Source organism: Fundulus heteroclitus, chromosome 21 (assembly GCF_011125445.2).
Source record: "Fundulus heteroclitus isolate FHET01 chromosome 21, MU-UCD_Fhet_4.1, whole genome shotgun sequence".
Taxonomy (NCBI): Eukaryota; Metazoa; Chordata; class Actinopteri; order Cyprinodontiformes; family Fundulidae; genus Fundulus; species Fundulus heteroclitus.
In genome coordinates this window covers 5,238,220-5,263,446 of record NC_046381.1, presented here as the reverse complement: position 1 = coordinate 5,263,446, position 25,227 = coordinate 5,238,220, and the positions used below count along the sequence as shown (strand labels likewise).

Genomic DNA, 25,227 nt, shown 5'->3' with positions numbered 1-25,227 from the left:
CACCTACTTCAATCTGAATTTTTATGGGATACGGCAACTTAAAGTATTGCATCATTAATACGTGAAAAGAAAAGGACCGACGGTTTTACAAGCACAAGTGGAAATCTCAAAATGAGGCCGGATTTGTATTCAGCCTTCTGTACTCTGATACCTCCTAAATGTAATAATAACTTCAGGGGTGATGAATATTTGTGCAGCAACTCAAAACTTTTCTTTGTAAAATTACAAGCCAAACCATTCCCTTCTCATCAGGGTAAGCGAAACCATCATTTTATTACTTGCAGCTAGTATTAAACATTAATTTCTCTGGCTCCGTTTGCTCGGCAGGCTAATAGACTCCTTTGCTCCGCTGCGAACCCTGTAATCCGTCAGATGACAAGACCTCTGCTTTGTTGTGCAGCAGGTTTAGCACAGGCAGACCCAATTTCACCAGTTCACGTGCATTTTACTTGCACCATTAAGTCAATGATTGGTGGTGATTACAAGCGGCTCTCTGTGAGAACGTCCAGATGCTCTCTTTCTGTCAAGGTCGGAAGCATAAAGGTGGACAGGAAGGAGGGAAAACGAGGAGGAGGAGGAGGAGGAGGGTGAGCTGAATTTTGAGCAGTGACGTAGAAACTCCTGCCAAAAAAAAAAAAAAAAAAAAGAAGGCACAAAATGGAGTCCCAGCTGGCCTCGCACAAGAGCCGGGGGAGGAGCGGAGATTGCTTCAGGCTCCATTAGGCCGGCATCCGAGTCTCCATCACCCAAGAGTTGTTAGCTTCACATTCCCAGTCGCTACACTGTAATATCTGCAGCTACAGATGCCGTTAAACCTCCTGACAAAGAGAGCAGGGCTGACATGTGAGGAGGAGGGGCCCAGGAGGGATGCAGCCGCATCACCAGCATGCACCTGTCCCCTCTCTGGCTGCCAGCAGATTGGCTGCAGCTTCATTTCAAAATACAGAGGGCTTAAAAAGGAGCATTTAAGAGTAACAACAAATGAGTGAATCAGATCATAACAGAGGGAGGGTGGCGGACAGGCGGATTGGGAAGCATGTGAATGAGAGTGACAGTGACAGAGTCCCGTGCAAAGATAAAGAGCGCGGGTTCAGCCCTCCGTAATGGCTTTGCACAAGTCATTTGTCACTCTGCGTGAAAAGCAAACGGCGACGCTTTGCTGTGACACCATTAGCCGAGGGTGCCTCACAAAGTCCTCCCTGCACTCCTTCCAGGATCTAAAAATATTCTTCTGGAGCATCCAGCTGCGCTGGAGCGCCCCCTGTCAATGCAGCACCTCGCGAACCCTTCGCATGTTTCGCTTTAATTTAAACTTCTGCTGCTTTTAGAAGATCTCAGGCTTTTTTTTTTTGGTAATGTGTGCATCAGTGACCAACACAACTGCACACGCCATCGCCCTAAACAGGAAGGCCGGGCAAGAAGAACTTCTAGATAATCAGCGAAGCAGCCAGGAGACCCATGGTAACTCTGGAGGAGCTGCAGAGATCCACAGCTCAGGTGGGAACATCAGCTGACAGGACAAATGTCTCAATTCTCTTCTAAAATCTGGGCTTTGTAGAAAAGTAGGCAGGTTGTTGAGTTGACAGTCTGTAGAGGGTAAACATTATATATATATATAGATATATAGATATAGATATAAAGATATATAAATATAAAAGGTGGTCTGGTCTGAGGAGACCAAAACTGGGGGTCTGAACACATTATCTCTACAGTGAAACATGGTGGTAGCAGCATCATGCTGTGGGGATGTTTTTCTAAAACAGGTGAGACTTAATTTGAAGATGGTTGGAGATAAATATTTGTTAATCCTTGAAAAAAAAAAAACTTTTAGAGGTTTCAAAAGACCTGAGATTGGGTGAAGATCAAAGCCTATTCATGTCATGGAACTGATTAGATCATATATATATGCATACGCATCTGTAAATACAGTCATATTCAATAGATTAGATTAGAATATTATTGAGTTACTGAAATACACTAAGTGAAACACTATAGATTAGACACAGACAGATGTTTTAAAGTCTTTATTTCTGTCATTTATGATAATTTTCACTTACAGCAAATGAAAACACGACATTAAGATCGTAATATTACATCAGGCTAATTAAAAAAAACATTTTATTACAGAAACGTGGGCTTAGTGAAAAGTACGTTTAATACCTGCTTAAAGATTATTTTTAAAAGGTACTTTTAGTCTGACAAACGAGGCTCATTGAAAATGCACGTTTGTCTAATTAATTGAATATGACTGTATTATTCTTTCACAGACTCGTCATAAATATACACAAGAAACACATATTGGCGAAACGTTTTTATAAACAAACTGATTTTATTAGCAGAAATAAGATCAATGCAGCAAACAAACAATTAAAACACCTCCAATTATTGTCAAAAACTGGAGAGAGCAACCTGAAAGTGTCGTTCATCAATATGACATGTGCACGCTGCCATCTAGTGGACATTTGTGTTACTACAGAGACAAAAAAACCTCCAGATATTAAAATTGATGGATCTTCCCAGGACAAAAAAGGAATAAGACTCCTAGTGAGAAATACAAAAAACAACAATTAAAGGATGTGCGACATAAAAGCTGAAAGGATCCATTTCCATCATCAGCCTATTAAGATGCTCTCTGTGGCGTCGCGCAGCGGCTGCATGTGAGAATGCAACACCCTGGGCCTCTTCCCTGAAATGGGCAGCAGCTGGCCGTTCGCCTTCATCTGGTCGATTTTTCTGGACAGTTCGGGGTCGCTGTCGATGACCAACGTGCACCGTTGAGCGTAATTAACCAGAGTCTCTTCACCTTGGCGGAACTGGCCCACCAGGGGCACCATTTCCTTCCCGGCAAGGTGCAGCTCGGCGATGGATGCCGTGTTGGCGATGGTGTTCCTGTCGATGCCGTGGTGACGGAAGGCCTCGCTCATGCTTTTCTTCCTGATGAAGGCCGAGAGGACCTGTTTGTAGCGGTTAATGACGTACAGGACACCGGTGGCTGATGGGGGGGGAAGAAAAACAGCATGTTAGATGGAAAGCTTTTTAAGTTTTTTATTATCTGCCATGTTCACCAGCAAAAGAGTGAAAGAGTTACATTATCTGCATGAAGGTCATATCAATTCAGGGCTTTACAGAGGCCTTTTAGATGTTTTTCTTTCAGAGTGGAATGATTAGACAACAAGCAATTTCAACTAGTTTTAAAAAAAAAGAAATTTCCACAAATGTCTAATTGTAAAAGATCATCCACTATTATCATATAACGTAGAAATGATTTCTGGATCAATGTGTGCTTCTGCGCTTTCTGTGTCTCTGCTCTGTCTTCTCTAACCCCCAGTGGGTCGAGGTAGATGACCATTCACACTGAGCCTGGTTCTGGTTCTGCTGGAGGTTTTCCTCCCTGTTAAAGAGGAGTTTTCCTCTCCACTGTCGCTTCGTGCATGTTCTATATGAGGGATTGCTGCAAAGCCATCAATAATGCAGACGACTGTCCACTGTGGCTCTACGCTCTTTCAGGAGGAGTGAATGCTGCTTGGAGAGACTTGATGCAACCTGCTGGGTTTCCTTAGAGAGGAAACTTTTTGACCAATGCCTTGAGATTTGAAAATTGAATTGAATTGTGGATTTTCTCAAATGCATACACGCTCAAATATATAAATACACCCTCTCCCCTTTGATTTGGTTAAATGTCCCTGAAGAAGTTGCCCCCTTTTTTTTGTAGCCATAATCAAGTTTCCGGCAGAGCTTGTAGTAAATTAAAATCTGTTTCCTGGCAGAGACCCAGCTTTTAATTATAGTAAACAAAATCTTAATAGAGTTAAAGGCAGAGACTGCTTTAATGTGTGTTTTCTGTTGCTGCTACCACCTTTGCCCAATCTTAAACCATCTGACCTAATCTGTCATCCTCGGATGAAAGGAAACGTGGGAGGATTGTCAGGAACGACCCAGGAGCCACCAACTCAGGGCCCCTCAACACTGTACACTCTGGGATAAAGTTAACTGGAGGCCCCTGAGTGCCCATTATCTCAGTCATTGGTATTTAATTGTTTAGAAAACCATTTTAGGCATCACTCTCAGAGCCAGCCCAAGGCAAAAGCAAACTAAGCAGCTGCTTAGGGCCCCAGGGCCTCTGGGGGCCCTCAAAAGTAATCATATATTTATTTTTTTAATCATGTATCATGTTTTCTATATGACTATAGTAACAAAAACACACGTTTACAATAGTATTGTTTTTAATGTGTATTTGATTTTACTATAATGCATCTTTAATAGTGTAGAAATCATTACTTATACATGCACAAAAAGGTCTTGGGGGCCCCCTAGTGGCCAAACTAGGTAATGCTGCACTGGTAATATGAGCTTCCTGCCATCCTGTGCGCATCCAAACTATCTAAGCTCAGGTGGAAGTCAAGTAGGTAAAAATAATGTCGTAAACAAGGACATATCCTTCAGGGGCAGAGAAACGAAAGAGGAAGAAGAGGAAAAAAAGCCAACATAAAGTTATATTTTTATGTCTGGGTAATGTAATGTTTATCAAAGAGATTTGTGTGGGTGCTAATAGAAAATCTGTTTTTCTAGTTTCCTTTAACAATCTGGTTTAATAGTCAAATATTTATGCTAACATGTTTGTATTTGTGTAAAACTGAGTTAATTCCCATGGCTGGCCCTATTTCTGCTTTTTTTATTTTGCTAATGTTTGACAGCAAACAATGATTAAAACGTCACCATATTTGACATTTGCTAACAAATCTATATTATAGGCAGAAATAGAGGGCCCCAAAATCAAATTTCATTTAGGGGCCCATGGAGGCTTGATCACTCCATCTTAGCCGTCTTGCCTTTTAACAAAGAAAAATGGAGGCCCAAATCTCTGATCAATGGATGTTCTGCAGTTTGTTGTTCCCAAAGTTAAAAATAAGCCAGGTAAGAAATAATGCTGGTTTTCTGCTCCCAATGCTTGGAATCAATTACAAACTGATCTTCAACTTTAAGCTCTGGTGACACTGAGGGAGTTTAAAGCTCAGTTGAAGTCATAAAGTCTACTACATTTGTGTGCGAGTGCTTCATATGACCAATGTTTTAATGTTGTATTTCTTTATTATGTTTATTATTATAACTAGGCTGCTGCCTTCTAGCCAGGTCTCTCTCGAAAACAGATATTTTATCTCAATGGGTCTAACCATGTTAAATGAAGGCTAGATAAATAAAAATAAAATTTAAGACACCAGCTTTTCTAAGCAGGAGTGGACAACCCAGCAAACACACCCCAAGGTCTCATAGTCCTATCATAATATAAAATAAAGCTCCATCTCAGACTCTCCAGCCTTTAGTAGGCATATTAAATACTAAAGTTAATGACTGTACAGTTAAAAGTCTGAACAACTGTGGCTTGTTTGGAAAGATGGTGGACAAGCAGTGGTGGGCACCGATAACAGATAACTGAGGAATGAACTTGTTCAGCACGTTATCGATCGCACAAAGTTTGGAAACTGTCTGCGGACCGGTTAGCTTCCCCTTTATTGGGTTTTCATTTACTGTAACAACATTCACAACCACGATAACAACATTCACAACAAGACATTAATCCGCTGTTTGTGTCACTGTCCTGGCTCTCACTACACACAACAACCATTGTTAATATTTGCGTTGTTTTCTTCTTACCTTTCTTCTTCCTGTTATGATGTGGTCTGAATATTGTCGGCTCCCATTGCTCCAAAACAGAGATGCCGGTATCTGAGTTTTTTTTTTTTTTTTAACGAAGAACACTTCCAGTAGTACTTCTGTAAACAGTAATGACTGCTGCTGCTGTGTGACGTCTTCTTCTTCTTGAGGCATTATGACAGAAGTCTGATGGCGATCGCATTTAATCAGTAGTGTAGCTGAGCTTTCTGGGAGTTTTAACCGACCCCAAATGAGGATTTTGGGTCGCTGCGTGGTTCAGTGGTACTTTTATTTTTTCAACACTTGCATACAAAACACCGTCACTTACTGCCTACCCCATGGCAATCCTCGAGGGACATTTAACCAGCATGTATAGTGTGACGGACGTGTACGTTGGTAGCTAGTCGCTCCCTCACTGACTATGTGCTCCGGTCAGAGAACAGCTGCGACTTTAGGTGTTCTTACGGACTTTATTGCTGATCATGTAAGAGAATATATGAGTGTGTAGAGGTACGCGTGGTTTCTGCAAGATAAACATATACAGGAAGAATAATAATAATATTGTACATCTAGATTCCAGATATACATATACAAATTCTAACATATGCAGAATATTTGGTTTCAAGTAGAATCAAATATACATATCCAGTTACATTACCAATATATATTGTAATTATGTAACATTTCAGTAACAGTAATGTAACAAGGAAGAGGACCACCGCAAGTAGCAAGCAACAACAGGATAACACAGTTGAGAACTGGGCACCCAGGGTGTCAACACAGAACACATGAATGCAGCACACCGAATGTCCACAAGGTGGCATACAAAGACCACAAATGGTATAAGCAGCTCCCCTCCCCGCACGGTCGAGAAACGACTATCTACCCGAACACACCGGCTCCACAAGCGCTCCGCACCACACTCGGAAGCCAGCCCACAATCCTGAACATCCCCAGAATAGCAGAAACGACGCTACAATTCAGAGCACTGCCAAACAGCTCCCAAACTGAACCACTCCCGCGACGGCAAACCAATAGATGAACGTCAGCTTCGTACTTCCTCGTCTGAACACACTGGAGCTCGCGGCAACTAAGGTTACACGGTTACCGAACTAATAGTGTGCAGTAAACACAAACTTATGAAGGAATTATGTACTTACATTGTCATCAACGCACACGTACACACAAAGGAATCAACATTTTAGTAAGGTGCTGAAGCAAAGCTGCAAGTGCCTGCTAGCGGAGCACACACTAAAGTCTGTTCATGAATGTGCGCAGGCGCGTATTATGTTCCTAATAACGTCTCTGACGTCACGACGCAGCTTTCAGCAGGGAGTTTTCCACAGCCGCCCCCGGATTCGTGGAGCGAATACGTAAACCAGGAAAGTCTCTGCTGGATCGGCGCAGCTGGGTTCTCATTCATCAGGCATCTTCGGAAGTTCGACCAACTTGGCGACAGGACGGGTGTAGAGGTTACCCTTGATGTCTACCTCTGCAACTCGCACCTTACCGTCGTCGCTGGGGATGATACGGGTGATACGCCCAACGGGCCATAACGCTCTTGGGAGCTGTGAGTCAAGCACCATGACGACAGTACCCACTGCCAGATCTGGGGTAGTAGTTCTCCACTTCTGGCGTAGCTGTAGGCCAGGCAAGTAATTACGGATGAAGTGACTCCAGAAGAGGTCGGCAAGTACCTGACTATGCCGCCATCGACGTCGTCCTAGTAGATCGCTGGAGCCGTAAACTGCCTGAGGGAGTGAAGCATCTCGTCGTCCCATGAGGAGGAGATTGGGGGTAATCGGGTCAGGATCGGCCAAATCAGAAGATGCGTAGCCTAAGGGCTTAGAATTGAGAATGCCCTCAACTTCAATGATCACAGTCATTAGAGCTTCTTCTGACAGAACTTGATCCTTCAGGACTGTCTGGAGTGAAGCTTTGGCCGACTTAATCTCCCTCTCCCACACTCCTCCAAAGTGTGGAGCGAGAGGGGGATTGAATTGGAATAGGATGCACTGTTTGGCCAGCTGTTCTTTAAGCGATGGCTCGAGTGCGGCAAAGGATTGCTGGAGCTCTCTCTCACCACCACGGAAGTTAGTACCTCTGTCACAGAGTATCTCATAGGGTTTGCCCCTACGTGCTATGAAGCGGCGGAGAGCCAGAAGAAAGGAGTCCGTGTCCATACTTGGCATCAGATCAAGATGAATACAGCGGGTTGTGAGACATTTGAACAAGATGCCCCAACGTTTCTCGTGCCGCCGTCCCAACTTGATAGTGTATGGGCCGAAACAGTCCACTCCAGTGGACCAAAATGGCGGCTTGTTAATACGAAGACGCGCAGCAGGTAGATCAGCCATCTTGGGGATCGTAGGCTTACTTCTCCATCTACGACACTCAACACAGTGTTGTTGGTGTTTCTTGATAGCTTGGCGGCCTCTGAGGACCCAGTATGACCTCCTAATCTCCGCGAAGACTCGCTCTGGACCAGCATGTAGGAGACGATCATCGTAGTCCTTAACCAGGAGCTGAGTGATGGGGTGTTCTGGTGCTAGGACGACCGGGTGGATTGAGTCTTCGGGTAGATCATTAGCTTTACGAAGGCGACCTCCCACTCTAATAAGACCAAGTATCTGGTCGTACTCTGGTGAGAGAGATCTGAGGCGACTACTAGGTCGGATTGGTCGGTCGTGTTGCAGAGCACTGAGTTCCTCAGGGAAGCTATCTGCTTGCACCCGCTTCAGGAGAGCTACTTCTGTCTCTATGCGATCTGAAGCGGGCATAGGAGCTACAGCCGCCCCGTGTTGAGACCGGTAAGTAGCATCTACTAGGTCAGACCAGGTCGTGTACTGCAGTGGATCAGGATAGGTGTCGGGGACTGTAACCTGACCACAGAACATGGACTTCCTGAGCTCTACTGTATCTTCTACTTTCTCCACCAAGTTCTCTGGCCACTGGCTGGGGGATTCGTACAGGAAAGCAGGACCATTGTTCCAGCGGGTAGGCTGAGCGAGCTGGTGTAATGACTTCCCCCGAGTGATGTCATCAGCTGGGTTCTGGTCGGAGGGAACATACCTCCAGTCACTGGTGTTGGTGTGTTCTTGGATCTCCGCTATGCGAGTTCCAACAAAAACCTTGTATTGAGCTGAGTCAGACCGGATCCAACTGAGCACCGTTGTAGAGTCTGACCACATGACGGTGTGACCCATAGTCAGAGTGAGCTCGGAGTGCAGTAGTTTGGCGAGCTGTGCTCCGGTCAACGCAGCGCTGAGTTCCAGGCGAGGCATGGATAGTTGCTTCCGTGGTGCGACCCTGGATCGTGCCATAACGAATGACACATGTGAGTGTCCTTCTGCATCTTCCATACGGAGGTATGCAACGGATCCGTATGCCTTCTCTGACGCGTCACAGAAGACATGTAGAGACACATTAGACGGTTCGGCACTTGGGATGACAGGTATGTAGCAGCGTGGCATGCTGACGTGCTGAAGATGAGAAAGTTCGATCTCCCAATTCTGCCACACTGAGAGGAGTTCCCCTGTGATGGGTTCATCCCACTGTTGATCATGTCTCCAGAGGGCTTGGATCAGGACCTTAGCACGAGTGGTAAACGGGATAATGTACCCTAGCGGGTCATACTGGGACGCTAGGACTCTGTACACATTTCTCAGTGTAGGCTCGGAGGTGACTGGTTGGCGGTACTTGTAGCCAAGTGTGTCTGATGGACAGTGCCACCGTAGACCTAAGGTTGATTCCTGAGGATCCGCTCTTTCTGCTGTTAACCACAGCTCACAGCCTTCAGACCTTGCCTCCGACGGAAGGTGGGCGATTACTTCTGGTTGGTTGCTTGCCCACTGCCTCATGTCGAATCCACCAGCAGCGAGCACGGCTCTCATCTCGTCTATCAGCTGTCTGGCCTGTTGTAGGGTGCAGACGGACTGGAGGCAGTTATCCACGTAGAAGGCGTTGTTGACTGAGTTCAGGACCTCTTCATTGCCAGCACTATTGGTCTTGACATGCTGTTGTAGTGCATATATAGCACAACACGGACTGCAGGTAGTCCCGAAAGGTAGAACACGCCATTCGTAGATGTCTGGGCTACGCTCCTTCTCCATGTCACGCCACAGGAAGCGAAGGAGTGGTTGATCTTCTGGAAGTAACCGAATCTGATGGAACATCCCACGGATGTCTCCGCTGATAGCTACTGGGTACTCCCTGAACCTGAGAAGTACACTGAGCAGCGAGGCTCCAAGGTTAGGTCCAGGAAGTAAGATGTCATTGAGAGCAGTCTGCTGGTACTTGAACTGAACAATTGAACACCACTCTGGCCTTCCCGTTGTGGTGAACCATGTGGTGCGGGATGTACCAGGACTCTTCTGACTGACTTGCTTCATCGCTGCTGATTTTGACAACGTATCCAGCTCTCTCCAACCTGTGTATCTCTTCGTTGTAGACCTTAGCCAGATCGGGATTGCCGGATAAGCGTCGCTCTGTGGCTCGTAGCAAGGGCATCACTGCTAGTGGAGGTGCATGTAGCTTAGGGGCTGTTGGCTTACGAAGTAGAGGTGTAGCGTAGCGAGCTATACCGTCTACATTGACACGGACAGTTCGCCGTTCCAGTGTATTGACAGCCAGCTGATCTTGCTTGGAGCGTGTTGCTTCTTTCTCAGAACGATACGGCAGGGTGTCGACTTGCCAGAGCCTCTCAACGTGCTGATGTAGATCTTGATTAGGATACTGGAATGCTGCTTGGAGACATGACGTCTCTGTGGAGGGGGCTTGCAGGAAGTTAGTCGGTCCTTGTATGGCCCATCCTAACAGAGTGCACACAGCTACTGGACTACCTTGATTTCCTCTCAGTATCGGACGCACAGGAGTGATCAGATGTGGGTGATCGGAGCCGATGAGGAGTAAAGGCTGAACTAAGCTGAAGCTTCGCACTGGAACTCCACGAAGATAGTTAAACCTCCTCTTGAGCATCTCTGCGGGGCAGGATTGTTCTGCAAGACTGAGCTCATCTGCAGTGAAGGCATGACTGATGGCGTATTTTGCTCGAGTGTTGTTAGAGCTGCATACCTCGAATGACACTGACGCTCCGTTAAGTTTCACTACGTCTTGTCTGATAGTGCGAAGCGATAGAACCTCATTCTCCCTCTGCAGGCCAAGATACTTGGCAGCGGCCGGAAGGAGAATGGTTCTTTCAGAGCCGTCGTCTAGTATGGCGTAAGTGTCCAGCATCTTGCCTCCGTTGTGCAATTGGATAGGAACGACCTTAACCATGACACGGCTAGAATGACTGGACTGGCTGACGTACACCATGCTGGAAGATGTAGCAACTGTAGAGGGACTCTGGCAGGCTTTGGTGGCCACTTCGTGCAGGACAAGAAGGTGTTGCTCATTGCAGGTGGAGCATGGCTTCTTTAGGGTGCAGCTCTCCGGCTTGTGTCCACGGCCACATCGCCAGCATTTACTCTTCTCTTTAATCCAAGTACCTTTCTCAGCTGTGCTGAGCTTGGAGAACTCTGTACAGGCGCTGAGATAGTGTTCTTGGTTGGAGCAGTAAGGGCAATAGGGCTTAAAGCGCTCTCGCTTCTTGGATGCTTGGCCGTGTTTAGAACTGGCTGGAAAGGTAGCAGAACCGTGTGGTGGCTCTGAGTTCTCAGGCTGGTTAGTCACGTAGATCGTAGCAGACTTAAGTGATTGGGTCTTGATGTTCTTGTGCCTGCGCTCGGGCTGAGTGACTTCAGGTGTGGATGCTTCTGTAGCACGTCTTGCCACCTGAATAGCTTGTGCCTTGATTTCCAACCAGTCGGCAAAATCAGGGAGTGTATATGTCCGGTCAGTGCCACTGCGGATGATCCCTTTAGCTATACAATACTCTGCGAAGCGGTCTCTGTAAGTGGCGGGCAGCTTGCTCAGCAGTGTGTCCACATGAGAGCCACATCTCAGCTCAGCTCGAGAGGAACCATCGTTAGTACTTAGCAGGCCCACTAAGGTGCTGACAGCGTATGAGAAGTCCTCAAAGGCCTGTGCGTCACCTGGCTTGATAGGGGGAGAGTTCAGGATAGCCTTCAGCTCTCCTTGGACAAGCTGGCGCGGCTGACCGTAGCGCTGTTCAAGGGCGTGCATAGTACTGGTGTATGGCGTTCGGTCGTTGACATACCTCTTTGCCACCTGATAGGCGTTTGGTAGTTTGAGGAGGTCGAGGAGCACTTGGTACTTGTAGTCCTCGGTTAGGTGCTTGTGTGGACCTAGCACACTGTCCAGTCCCTTCTTCATCATTATGAAGTCACTCTCCTTGCCAGAGCTAAATGGGATAAGCTTGGGCTTTGGAATGCCGTAAGAAGAGGCAATGGCCATCTCCAAAATACCAGGAGCTGTAGGTTCCGATGGTAGGACGGTTTGCCTGTTAGGCGTTGGCATTGTAGTCATTTGTGTAGCTGGCAGGAGTGATTGGTAATGTTGAACTGCGGGTACGTAGGCAGAGTGCTGAGGGTAGGACTGATGTATGAAAGGAGGATGAGGGAAAGAGTTACTCTGTTGGACAGGAGGTGGATGGTTAACAGTCTGTGTTGGCAAAACCTGTGACATAATGGGCTGTGGCACAGACTGTAACGGTTGTACATTCTGTCTATTTGGAGTATGGGGTACGGAGATAGGATTGGAAATCCATCCGTCATCAGCCAGTAGTTGTGCCGATGCCTGATGAACTGGCTGGCTAAGCATGGCTTGGTCTTGTGTACCTGGCTCCCCGGTCTGCAGTTGAAGGTTGGACTGTCGTAATGGGGAGTTGTGCTGTGACATTGGCTGCTGTATGGGTTCTTCTTTAGCGACAGCAGTGTAGCGAGTAGGGCTGTGCACTGGTGTTGACCAATGGTCGCTAGTAGGACTGTCCAGGATTAGCCTTGGTACGCTAGTGAACTGTGGAGGATATGGTGGCTGGTACACTGGAGCACTTCGTGGGTAGGACAGTCGTTTAACATTGTCCATTGCGATCTGCAACTCCTGTAGTTGTTTGGTTAGGTCGTTGTGACGTGCTTCCATACGATGCCATTGCTCCTCTTTGCTTGCACTTTGCGTAGTTAAAACAGGCGTGATGAAGTCGGCAGACGCTAGCTGGCTAGCTGGTTGACTCACGGTAGGCTGATGGAGATGTTGATCAAAGGGGGGCAGCTGTTTGGCTGGGAAACCGAGTTCGTAGTCCCCAAGATGCCGTGGGAGCTGTCTCCTTCTCTGAGGACGGGCTTGGATGTTGTCCTCTCCGTATTCACCTGGGAAGGTCGCCATAGCGCAGTGGGCGGAGCTTATCCGGCTCGAAGGACCACTTGTGACGGACGTGTACGTTGGTAGCTAGTCGCTCCCTCACTGACTATGTGCTCCGGTCAGAGAACAGCTGCGACTTTAGGTGTTCTTACGGACTTTATTGCTGATCATGTAAGAGAATATATGAGTGTGTAGAGGTACGCGTGGTTTCTGCAAGATAAACATATACAGGAAGAATAATAATAATATTGTACATCTAGATTCCAGATATACATATACAAATTCTAACATATGCAGAATATTTGGTTTCAAGTAGAATCAAATATACATATCCAGTTACATTACCAATATATATTGTAATTATGTAACATTTCAGTAACAGTAATGTAACAAGGAAGAGGACCACCGCAAGTAGCAAGCAACAACAGGATAACACAGTTGAGAACTGGGCACCCAGGGTGTCAACACAGAACACATGAATGCAGCACACCGAATGTCCACAAGGTGGCATACAAAGACCACAAATGGTATAAGCAGCTCCCCTCCCCGCACGGTCGAGAAACGACTATCTACCCGAACACACCGGCTCCACAAGCGCTCCGCACCACACTCGGAAGCCAGCCCACAATCCTGAACATCCCCAGAATAGCAGAAACGACGCTACAATTCAGAGCACTGCCAAACAGCTCCCAAACTGAACCACTCCCGCGACGGCAAACCAATAGATGAACGTCAGCTTCGTACTTCCTCGTCTGAACACACTGGAGCTCGCGGCAACTAAGGTTACACGGTTACCGAACTAATAGTGTGCAGTAAACACAAACTTATGAAGGAATTATGTACTTACATTGTCATCAACGCACACGTACACACAAAGGAATCAACATTTTAGTAAGGTGCTGAAGCAAAGCTGCAAGTGCCTGCTAGCGGAGCACACACTAAAGTCTGTTCATGAATGTGCGCAGGCGCGTATTATGTTCCTAATAACGTCTCTGACGTCACGACGCAGCTTTCAGCAGGGAGTTTTCCACATATAGTGTAGGAAAACATGTTGCTACACAGAAATTATGAAGCCGATTTTTATTAATAGTGCACATTAAAAATAGCAATATTGATATTATTGATGTTGCAACAGTAAGTAACCCAAAAAGTCAGAATTTATTGCACGTTTTAATTAATTCTGGACTAAAACAGTAATTCCCTCAAACATGCAGCACTGCGCACGTTTGTCATGCACTGTGTGTGCACGCAGCCCCAGACTGCCAGCAGTTTGTTAGCGATTAGCGGCTAGCATTACCTTCTTCAAATTCCTTTGTTTATCATTAGTTTAACGGTGGTGAAGCTAGCGTTTTAATTTGCGGAATATGAGTTTGTGAAGCTAACTTTTGGGTTTGCGGTGCCCACCACCGCAGACAAGAAAATTGGACCATTGGACGAAATACAGCTAATGTACACCTTTATGCAGATGACACCATCATTTAATCAGCTGGCTCCATTTTGAAGCGGGCGTTTAAGTAATTACAAGCCATGTTTTGGCACTTACAGGTTTGACTGTTTGAAATAAGTTTTTTTCTGAGAAAGAAGAGACTACTGTAGAAATGTTAGACCATAATGCACAACACCATGTTAGAAGGAAACCGATCAAAGGATATTAGTGCAAACGGCTTTTACAAATAACTGTTGAACACGATGGTGGAGGTGTGATGATTTGGGCTTGTTTTATACATAGTTTTCCCATGAATGTATGTTTTTTATATTCTGTATGATAGTACAGAGTATGAGCATATTCATTCAGAATATGTAATCTTTTCATGAAACAAGGTTCAACGGGGCAAGTTTTCTGGGTAGTTTAAATATAGCCATTGCCTATAAAATCACAGCTATTAATAAAACTCGCGTTTTCAACCTGATTTTTAGTAATATATTTTCTGTTGGAGCTTTTATAACAAAGCAGCTTTTGTTTATTGCCGATTATCAGCCTCTTATCTATCTACTATCTCACACAGATCTGCTAAAGTAGCATACGGTCAGAATAATGGAGCCTTAAAGTTGTGTCTGTGTGTTATATTAGCCCTTGATTACCTCGCTTCCTGCTGTAGTCCTTCCCTTTCTTTGATCTTTTCTTCTCCTTGTGGTGTTTTCTCCGCCGGTGCTCACTTGAGGCCACCGACATTTCGGAAGAGTCGGACGCCTCCGAGCCGCTGTCGCTGCTGGCCGACGACGAAGAAGAAGCTCTCTCTCTCTTTCGAGATTTGTTTTCCGAATGCTGCACTTTGCTTGCCTTAGGAGCTGAAGAGGTAAAACACACAAATAAAACCAGTCAGTCAGTTTGGTTACCTTCATTTAGCTTCACTTTATGTATTTAGCAGTGTTGTAGTACTCGAGTCCGAGACTCGAACTCGAGTCCGAGTCATTAGCTAAATTTAGAGACTCGTGACTTGACTTGGACTTGAGCACTCATGACTCAAACTTGGACTCAGACTCCTACATTCAGATCATTCTGACTCGGAGATTGAGAAAAAGACTCGACTTTTTTTATATCATTAGGCTATAATTTTAATATGTCATTAGAATATTATTTGGTGTATGATTTTAATATCTAAATGTCGTACCGCGCACGTGACGTCACCATCTCATGAGCAACGCCCCTTGCTGCTAAGGTTGGGCAAATAGTGTGAGAGCAGAACAACATACCAACGTTCAGCTCAAACGATGGATTGAGTGTCGAGGGCTTAGAAAGACTGGAAAACGGGCCGAGTTGATAGGAAGGTAAGTCGATGTTTTTCTTCTGCTCGGCGTTCATGGCGTCATCAGCCGTTTTTTTTCTGTTTGTAGTCACTGTCCAGGAATCGGTATAAATTTTCCGGCCCGCCGAACAATTTAGTCCGGCCCGGTGGCCAAATGCATTATCATTATCCAACGGCTGTATCTCCTCGCTGCATCGACCGATCTGCACCAGATTTGTTGTGAGTAATGGGGGAACGCTGCGGAACGCGTTTGTGGGAAATGGGAAAGGAAAATGCGTGACAGCATCTGCGGTGGCGGGCCGGCCGGCACCGCAGAGGTGCGCGAACCCCGCCGGCCAGAGCCGCGGCGGTGGCCAATAGGCCGGAGTGCGCTTGGCTGCGAGGGCCGATCGACGCCGCTTGCGGCTTTAACATCCTTCATATGCGGCCTATCAGCGTACCTCGAGTCGCTGTTGCACGTTCCATAACAACAATGTTTAAAAACCATGGTTAGGAGACGTCTTAGACTTGGAAAAAGCGGTAGTTTTACCGAGTAAAACCAAGGGTAACTACAGCGAAAGAGTTATTAGTGCAATGGAATGTTACTGCTTCATGTCATACATCACACGTCAATAGTGACTCGACTCGGACTTGACTCGGATGAGTAGTGGACTCGACTCGGACTCGACTCGGATTTTTTTTTTTAATGACTTGGACTTGACTCGGACTTGAACACTGGTGACTCGAACCTGGACTCGGACTCGAGGCATAGTGACTTGACTACAACACTGGTATTTAGTGACCTTCAGCTGCTGAGCTGGGTGCAGCAAAGGGCGCCATGGAGCGATTGCTCGTGAGGTTTTCGATCTGACTGCGTAGAAACTTGCGGTCCTGCATCAGGTCCTCCACCTGACGCTCCAGCGTAGCGATGCGCTCCTGTTTGCTCTCCAGCATGCACTGCAGCTTTGTGATGGTCAGCAGCACCCGGGGGGGCAAGCCTTCAAACGTTGAAGCTGCTGGTAACAAATTCAATCGAGTGAGGAAATTTGAAATGCAGCGAATTGATCTGTGTTGTGAGAATTTGATAACAATTAAATGAAAAACAAAAAAACATAAAAATTGTAATATACAAATGTATAGCTTCTATTGGACTAAATTAAAAAAGGTGGCCAAGATCTTACCAGACATGGCGCTGCTGGGAGTGTTGTCCTGAACCGCGTCGGAGGAGGCTCCACCCTGGAAGTTCTCCCACTTGATGATGCGGAGCTCATCCTGCTCTTGTTTTAGCCAGCTGGAGGAGCCGAGTCGGTCCTTGGACCTGACAGAGCTGGAGTCAATCTCCACACACGGGGAGTAACCGGACGGCTCCTGCTGCCACATGGACGACATCTATTCTAACCAGAGCAGAGAGCGGAAAAGCATTTACTTAAAATGGTAATGATATTTATCCGTTTGCTCTTTAGGCTAGGTCCACACTAACACAGACAAATAAAGGAATTCTTTATTTTCTCATATATTTTACAAATTAGGCCATTTTTTTTTTGCAGGTTTTGCACGTTTTATCCGAATGAAAATAAAAAAAAGTTCTTTTTTAAGGGAATTCAAGTTTTCAATGTAATGGTAATGGTTAGCGCTGTTTTATTTTTCCCCTTCCTCCAGCCCAGGGTCAGACGGTTAAAGCTCTAGCTGCACCTGAGAGATGAGAGTGACAGGATCTTTAAACGATACACCCCAGGGCTGCAGGAAGAGAGAAAAAGGGCCAAAAACGGCGCCACCAGGCCGTCACGCTGCCTTCAACAACGAGCTGTCAAGAAAAAAAAACCCAACGAAAACAACTCCGACTGAAGCCGTTTCCATCGCAACAAGGAACGGACCATGTAATTATGACATGTGTAACTTGTAATTAAGAGAAGACCTTGTAATTAGCGGATCTTTAACAAAAGGTGGCTCCGCCTTTATAATGAGGAATGATGACTTCATGCTGTAATTCCAGGGAAACGCTGCTGTGTGAAGACAATCAATGTGTCGGATTTCGCCTGCTTTTTAAATCTTTTTCTGTTAAAGACGCAGCCTTTATTCCGATTTTGTTGCTTGAATCCAAGAAGAAGAAAAAACTTATATATTACAGCCTGACAAACAAAACAAATCATGTTTTAGGGTAATAATGCCAAATAACAATCACCTTCGTTAGTTCCCCCTGCCTGTGTTTTTTTTTATACATAAGAACAAATACAAGCATGATAAAATTAGGAGCTTACCACCCTTTATGCTTTGAAAAGACTTATTTGTGCACATGTTACTTGTAGAAAAGTAACCAGGGGTGTCCAACAAACAGAACAGCAGGTTTAATCCTTACTGGATCGAGTTGAAATGAATTGCTTCCCCTAGACAATAATAACTACGTGGAGTTTCGTCTAATGGCTTTACTTCTGGACTAGCCTTAGATTTATTTTTTAAAAAATACTCGCTGGAGTGTCCCCTGTGGGTTGGGGGTTAGTTTCTGCCTATAGCAGAGAAGTTGAAGCCTCTTGGCGTCTTGTCCACAAGTGAGGATGGAACGGGACATGGACTGATGGATCGGGGCTTCTTTTGCAGGAATGCAAGCTTCTTCGCATTAAAACAAGTTAGTTAAGGTGGTTTGGACATCTGGTCAAGAAGGCCCCTAGGTGCCTCCTTTTGGGGATTTTCTGGAATATATATCCTATCTGGCCAGGGAACGCTTTGGGATCCTCCACAATGGGCTGGATGATGGAGGAGAGGGATGGATGGGTTTCCCTGCTAGACCTGTTGAGAAAGCGGAAGACGATGGATGGATGGATGGATGGATGGATGGATGGATGGATGGATGGATGGACGGACGGATGGACGGATGGATGGATGGATGGATGGATGGACGGACGGACGGACGGACGGATGGACGGACGGATGGATGAATGGATGGATGGACAGATGGATGAATGGATGGATGGATGGACGGATGGATGAATGGACGGACGGACGGATGGATGGATGGACGGACGGATGGATGAATGGATGGATGGACGGATGGATGAATGGATGATGAATGAACGGATGGATAATGGATGGACGGATGAACGGATGGATAATGGATGGATGGATGGATAGATGGATGGATGGATGGACGGACGGACGGACGGACGGACGGATGGATGAATGGATGGATGGATGGATGGATGGATGGATGGATGGATGGACGGATGGATGAATGGATGATGAATGAACGGATGGATAATGGATGGACGGATGAACGGATGGATAATGGATGGATGGATGGATGGATGGATGGACGGACGGACGGATGAATGGATGGATGGATGGACGGATGGATGAATGGATGATGAATGAACGGATGGATAATGGAAGGACGGATGGATGAATGGATGGATGGACGGACGGACGGACGAATGGATGGATGGATGGATGGACGGATGGATGGATGGACGGATGGATGAATGGATGATGAATGAACGGATGGATAATGGAAGGATGGATGGATGGATGGACGGATGGACGGACGGACGGACGGATGGATGAAATCATACTCAGGTTTTCCAGCAATTAACTAAAAACATCAAGTAAAAACTCAAAAAAAGGTTAAAAATAAAACAACTGGACTTTTATTCTGAAGACGTTTCTCTTCCTCCATCCAGGAAGCTTTCTTAATTCAAAATGTCTGGAGTAGTGATGAGGTCCAAGCTTCCTGGATGTGAAGATGAAACGACTTCAGGATAAAAGTCCAGTTGTTTTATTTTTAACCTTTTATTGGATTGATCATGATCTCATGACTGAGAATCTTCACCAGCATATCAGGTAAAAAGCTACTTGGACCAAGCTGTTAATCAATGATTGCCAAGGAAAACAGTGTCATTGTTTCACCACAAAAAGCAACAAAGCTTTCACCTTTGTACTGAATTTATCTACCACATAAATATAAAAGTGGATCATTTATTAATCCAAGCTGCATGTGGTCACATCACATATTTATTACAATCCGGTGAATCATGCATGAGATCAGCATTTATTAGGAATGAGCAAGATATTGTGCTAGTTATTGGTTACTGGATTAAAATGTTAGCGTCAGTGTTTGAGGTTTAGTATTCATGTTTATAGCTGGACGTTTGTCTCCACGTTAATTTTGTCCTCTTGCGATCAGGGTTGGAGCTGATCATGTAAGCAATATCCCAGTCGGGGGAAGATTTTTACTTCAACTGGGACCTGGTTACATCTTCATAAGGAAGAGTCAAGATCATGATGAGTAAACAACACTTGAGTGTCCAGTAAACTTTGAAAGTTAACTGTAAGTCATGAATGGACTTAGAGCAACTGCAGCTGCAAGAAAATGCAGAAATAATGTTATTTTAGATTTCTAAATGTATTTTTATATTAATTAACAGGATTGACACAGGCTGGCACAATTACAACTGTCTACTTTCAGATTTATCTGTCAATCGTGTGCCATTTTTAAGATAAGATAAGATAAGATAGGCTTTATTGATCTCACATGGGAGAAATTCACTTGTCACATCGGCTCAGTGATCAATAATCAAAAGAAGGTGCAATTACAAAATAAATATATAACGAATGATTTAAAAGCTGACATTTATTACATGCTTGATAAATAAATAAGAACACAGTAAATCATTTAAGGCAAATGAGGTTTTTATTATTGGCATGTTCTAAAAATTTAAAATATAATAAAATGAAATATGATCCCTGCCTAACTAATTGTATTTTTATTAAATAAATTGTAATTTTAAATGTGGCGGAAAAACAACAATAAGGTAAGGAAAAACTGAATTAAATATGCAACATGCAAAAAAAAAGTAAATAAATCCAAAACAAACTACAAAACAAAGCATTTTACATGCCACCATAACTATGCAGACGACACACAGCTCTACATCACCATGTCACCAGGTGACTATGAACTCATTAAAGTGCTGAGTAAATGCTTTAAAAGAAATCAATGCATGGATGTGCCAAAACTTTCTTCAATTGAATAAAAACAAAACTGAAGCAATAATCTTTGTACCAATAGAGGAGAGATCAAAAGTTAGCACACAGCTTCAGCTGCTTCAGCTAGAAACCGCTAATCAGGCCTGAAACCTGGGTGTAGTGATGGACTCAGACCTGAACCTCCAAAAGCATCTAAAGACAATTACAAGGTCGGCTTTCTATTACATAAGGAACATTTCCAGGATTAAAGGACTGATGTCTCAGCAGGATCTGGAAAAACTAATCCATGCGTTTATCTTTAGTAGAATTGATTACTGCAACGGTGTTTTTACAGGTCTTCCTAAAAAGAGGATCAGACAGCTGCAGCTGATCCAGAACGCTGCTGCCCGTGTCCTCACTAAGACTAAGAAAGTAGAGAACATCACCCCAGTTCTAAAGTCCTTACACTGGCTCCCTGTATCTCAGAGAATAGACTTTAAAATACTCCTATTAGTCTATAAATCCCTGAATGGCTTAGCACCTAAATACATCACAGACTTGTTATAAGTGTATCAACCCTCCAGACCACTCAGGTCTTCTGGCTCCAGCCTACTCAGCAGAACCAGAACCAGAACCAGAACCAAACATGGAGAAGCAGCATTTAGTTCCTATGCTCCACTTATCTGGAACAAACTTCCAGAAATCTGTAAAAGTGCGGAAAGCCTGAGTTCCTTTCAATCAAGATTAGAAACCTATTTGTTTAGAGCTGGCTTTAAATGTTAATGTTGTAGTCCATCTAGTTTTATACTGTATCTGACCTGCTGCTACTATTCCACTGCAATGTGCTTTCCTCTTTAATGTTTTTCTTTCATCTGTAATGTTGTTGTTTTGTTTTGCTTTGGGTTTCTTTTGCTTTTTTGTTTATGCACAGCTCTTTCAACCATCTTGTTACTCAAACGTCCTTTATGAATAAACTTGTTTTGTCTTGCCTTGCCTTTGTCAGCGCATATAAGCAACAAAAACAAACATGTACTTGTTAATATCTAATTATATAATGAATAAAACAGGTCACTGATGTATTTGAAGCAACAGAATAAAACTTAAGGGACAGTTGGTTGAAAATGCAAAAGTTTGATTTAAGGATAACTGACTTTGCTACCAGTGACTTCAATTATGTTATAATGGCAGTTGCAAAGGAAGTGTTCCATTGATGCTTTTCCCAGAGTCTCTTTCATTTGTTTTTGTTAGATTTTTCTTTCTAAGTGTCGTTAAATTTGCTGTAATGCTCTTTGAAAGGTGCCATGAATAAATATAAAGTCTGGTTATGTAACGTAACAGGCCCAAGTTGGTGTGACATTGTCACTGGATGGTGACCTTCAATAAAAACACCCCCGTTTCCTGATATTTAGTTACACTTGCTGTGTGCCTCTGTAGTGGAGTGACATATCGTCATCAGGAGTTAATGAGCTCATGAAAGGTTAACTAATGGTTAGGTAATCATTAACTAAGAGTTAGGTAATCACGAACCTCAGCAATGGCACGATTTATTAGCGCTACTCTCGCTAAGAGCCTCAAGAGATGATCACCATCACTAAAGCAGTGATGGTGATGAACTCATGCTTAGTTCATCTTGGTAAACAGCATTTACCAAATTACTGACAACATACACCATACATTACTCAAAAAGGCTTCTTAATATCTACTGAGGGATGAATGCACGAGAATATTAATTGATAAACATACCCAGAGCATCATCAGCTATATGGTTTTTTTTTCTGTACATGTTAACGACATATATAGACCTAATGTTAATGTTTTGAAACTGGATACGAGGAGGATCGTTTATATTAACCAAATGTGCTGTTAATTTATGTTTTTTTAAGCATCTATAGACTAGAAAATATGAATAAATTTGATAAATTAGCACATGCTTAAAGGTACATAGCGACGTTATTTGACTTTTTATTTATTTATACATCAGTAGCTCACTCTGGTTACATACAAAGTTTTTATGAAAGATTATCACGTCCTCATTATAATAAATAATACACAAGCAGGCTGCTGGTGTATTATTTATTATTTTGTCGTTTTACGCTTTGTATTACCTCAATTTGTTAGTAAATAAAGCCTTTCATGTTTAGTTACAATAAAAACAGAAGTACGTACTGTGCGTGCACAGCAGGGGATAAAAGAAGGAAGCGGCTAACGGCTATTAGCATCACCAGGTGAAACAATGAAGAATGGTCCAAGATCCAGTGGGGAAAAAATGCAAAAAATATAATATGATACCAAGAGGGAAAATACTGGAATGTCGCTGGGAATAGAGTATAAACGTTCAGTGAAGCAGACGTAAAACCTGCCGAGGCTCAGATGTGACGCAGAGTTGACTGACGTGAGTAAATGTTCTGATATGAGGCTCTTAAAGTTGCTGTAGATCGTTTTATTTAATTAATAACGGTTGGTCTTTGATCACACAGAGTGGCCTCTTTACTGCGAGGCATTGCAGAGGGTCAGGATCAGGCCGGCATTATTTACATTTGATCCATGAATTAAGCAAAACGGCATTATGTACATCACTTTCACCTCCATGGAATAATAATGTTATTACCTGCATCCTTTGAATTCTGCTCACTGCATTACTGCATTAATGTCTCAATTTGCCCACTTGTTCATATATATATATATATGTATATATATATATATATATATATATATATATATATATATATATATATATATATATATATATATATATATATGTGTGTGTGTGTGTGTGTAGATATATTTATATGTATGTGTGTGCGTTCTCTATGCTGCAGGCTGTGTTTGATTTGTATTACTGTATTATTGTATCAGTAAACACATCGTGGGCATTATACAATCCAGAGTGAAATTCCACGTACGTCTACACATACCTGGAAAATAAAGCTAATCTGATGACAATATGAACAGCACTGAAATAGAACGTAATGAATAAATAAATAAATGATAAGTGGTAGCCTGTAAAGAGGAGAATAGAGGCAGAATTACTGGGTTATTATTGCCTCTGCATCTATTCAGCCACCTGTCTACTGGCTACCTCTTATCATTTATTCCTTATTCTCTATTTCAGTGCTGTTGTCGTATTGTATATGCTGCACACCAAATCCACCCGCTGCACTTTTTTGACAATATTGTGTCATGGTGTTAGTGTATAAGTGAGCACATCGCAAGCGTTGGACAATCCAGAGTCACACACATACCTGGCGAATAAAGCTGATTCTTTATACACATGGTCCTGGCATCATTTAAGTACATTTTAAAGTTGTTTTAAAGGAGATTTGTTGAGACATCCAGCTTTTTAAAATGTTAGAGGAGAGGATTGGTTTGTGACCAACTTGTTTAAAGCTCAAATAAAAACTGACGCACTGAACATTTAGTCACGGATTAAACTTGAATCAAGTTTTTTTTCTTAATGCTGCTGTCACAGAGCAATAAGTGGTGCGTTCAGGCGTACTTCTGGTGTTGTCACATTGACAGGTGGTGCGTTCAGGTGTTTGACACCTGGACATCAGACTGCTGACAAGCTGGTGGCAACTAAAGGAACGGAAAGCTCAATCTTTTATTCTAACAACCGTGTTTGGGCTTATAACAGGGGCATAAAGCAACATTTATACACATGGTAGGGGGAACTGACGTCACACGTAGGGCTTGTTTCCTATAACCTTAAATCTTCGCCTTTCTGGTGATATATAAGAAGTGTTTTGTAGGTATGTTTTAGTAACAGAATGATTAACATGACTGAAGTTGGACAAAATCCCACATATGGCGTTTACATTTCCACAAAGAGCAAACCGTTCCTCTATGAAGCGGTATTAATTACCCCCCAACCAATATGGATGCTAATCACTGTAATTACCATCAAAATACGGGGGAATGGAGCAAGAACGCCGGTAACACACGCAGAAAAAAACCTACCTTCAGCTGAGTCCAGATGCCCGAATAGAGCCCGGTTCCGTCCCAGGGTTTGCGCTGGTATTAATTTTAAATAAAACTCCCCGTTTGATGGAAATATAAACAGAGCAAAGAGACAAAATGCGACACTACAACAGGCATGTCTGGCAGAAGGGGGCGGAGCTACACGGCCGCTTTAAGGGGCTTCGCAGAATGTCGTAATTTTCGCTACTGATTAATTTCTAAGGATAGTGTCCACCGAGCTCTATTTATTCACTGGAGTGCTGATTTGCCCGCAAAACTGAAGTCACTGGCCGCCATCTTGCTACTCCCTACTCTGACAGAACCCCATAGGATTTGGTTGCAACAACAAGCAGTTTTCTGGCTGTGTGAAAACGTTTCACAGGTAATTTTACAGTCAGTGGATGTACTAACACTATCAACTACTGGGAAATTATGTGCTGAAATATTTTGCATGTTATATATATATATATATATATATATATATATATATATATATATATATATATATATATATATATATATATATATGTTTTTGTATATTGTTATTTATATATATAACATTATATATAATATTATATAACATGCAAAATATTTCAGCACATGACTTTCTCAGTACCTTTTTATCTAGTTAAACTAAATATTTACTACAGCCTTTGTTAAAGGTAAAGCCGCTTGC

At 43.7% G+C, this 25,227-nt stretch overlaps 1 protein-coding gene across 3 annotated transcripts; it reads right to left on the bottom strand.

Annotated features, from left to right (window-relative positions):
- Window positions 1-2,009: 2,009 nt before the first annotated feature.
- Window positions 2,010-24,817, bottom strand: LOC105935731 (coiled-coil domain-containing protein 106). Of its 3 annotated transcripts, none has more exons than XM_021323457.2 (5): window positions 24,552-24,817; window positions 16,820-17,032; window positions 16,442-16,654; window positions 14,995-15,201; window positions 2,010-2,992 (listed from the first exon to the last, which is right to left on the bottom strand). In XM_021323457.2, the coding sequence occupies exons 2-5, from the start codon at window positions 17,025-17,027 to the stop codon at window positions 2,613-2,615; spliced, it is 1,008 nt and encodes a 335-aa protein (XP_021179132.1). In that variant the 5' UTR covers window positions 17,028-17,032; window positions 24,552-24,817; the 3' UTR covers window positions 2,010-2,612. The 3 variants fall into 3 exon arrangements, with proteins under 3 accessions (XP_021179132.1, XP_021179133.1, XP_012731738.1); XM_021323458.2 differs by having other exon boundaries at window positions 16,820-17,027; XM_012876284.3 differs by having other exon boundaries at window positions 16,442-16,651; window positions 24,552-24,743.
- Window positions 24,818-25,227: the final 410 nt, after the last annotated feature.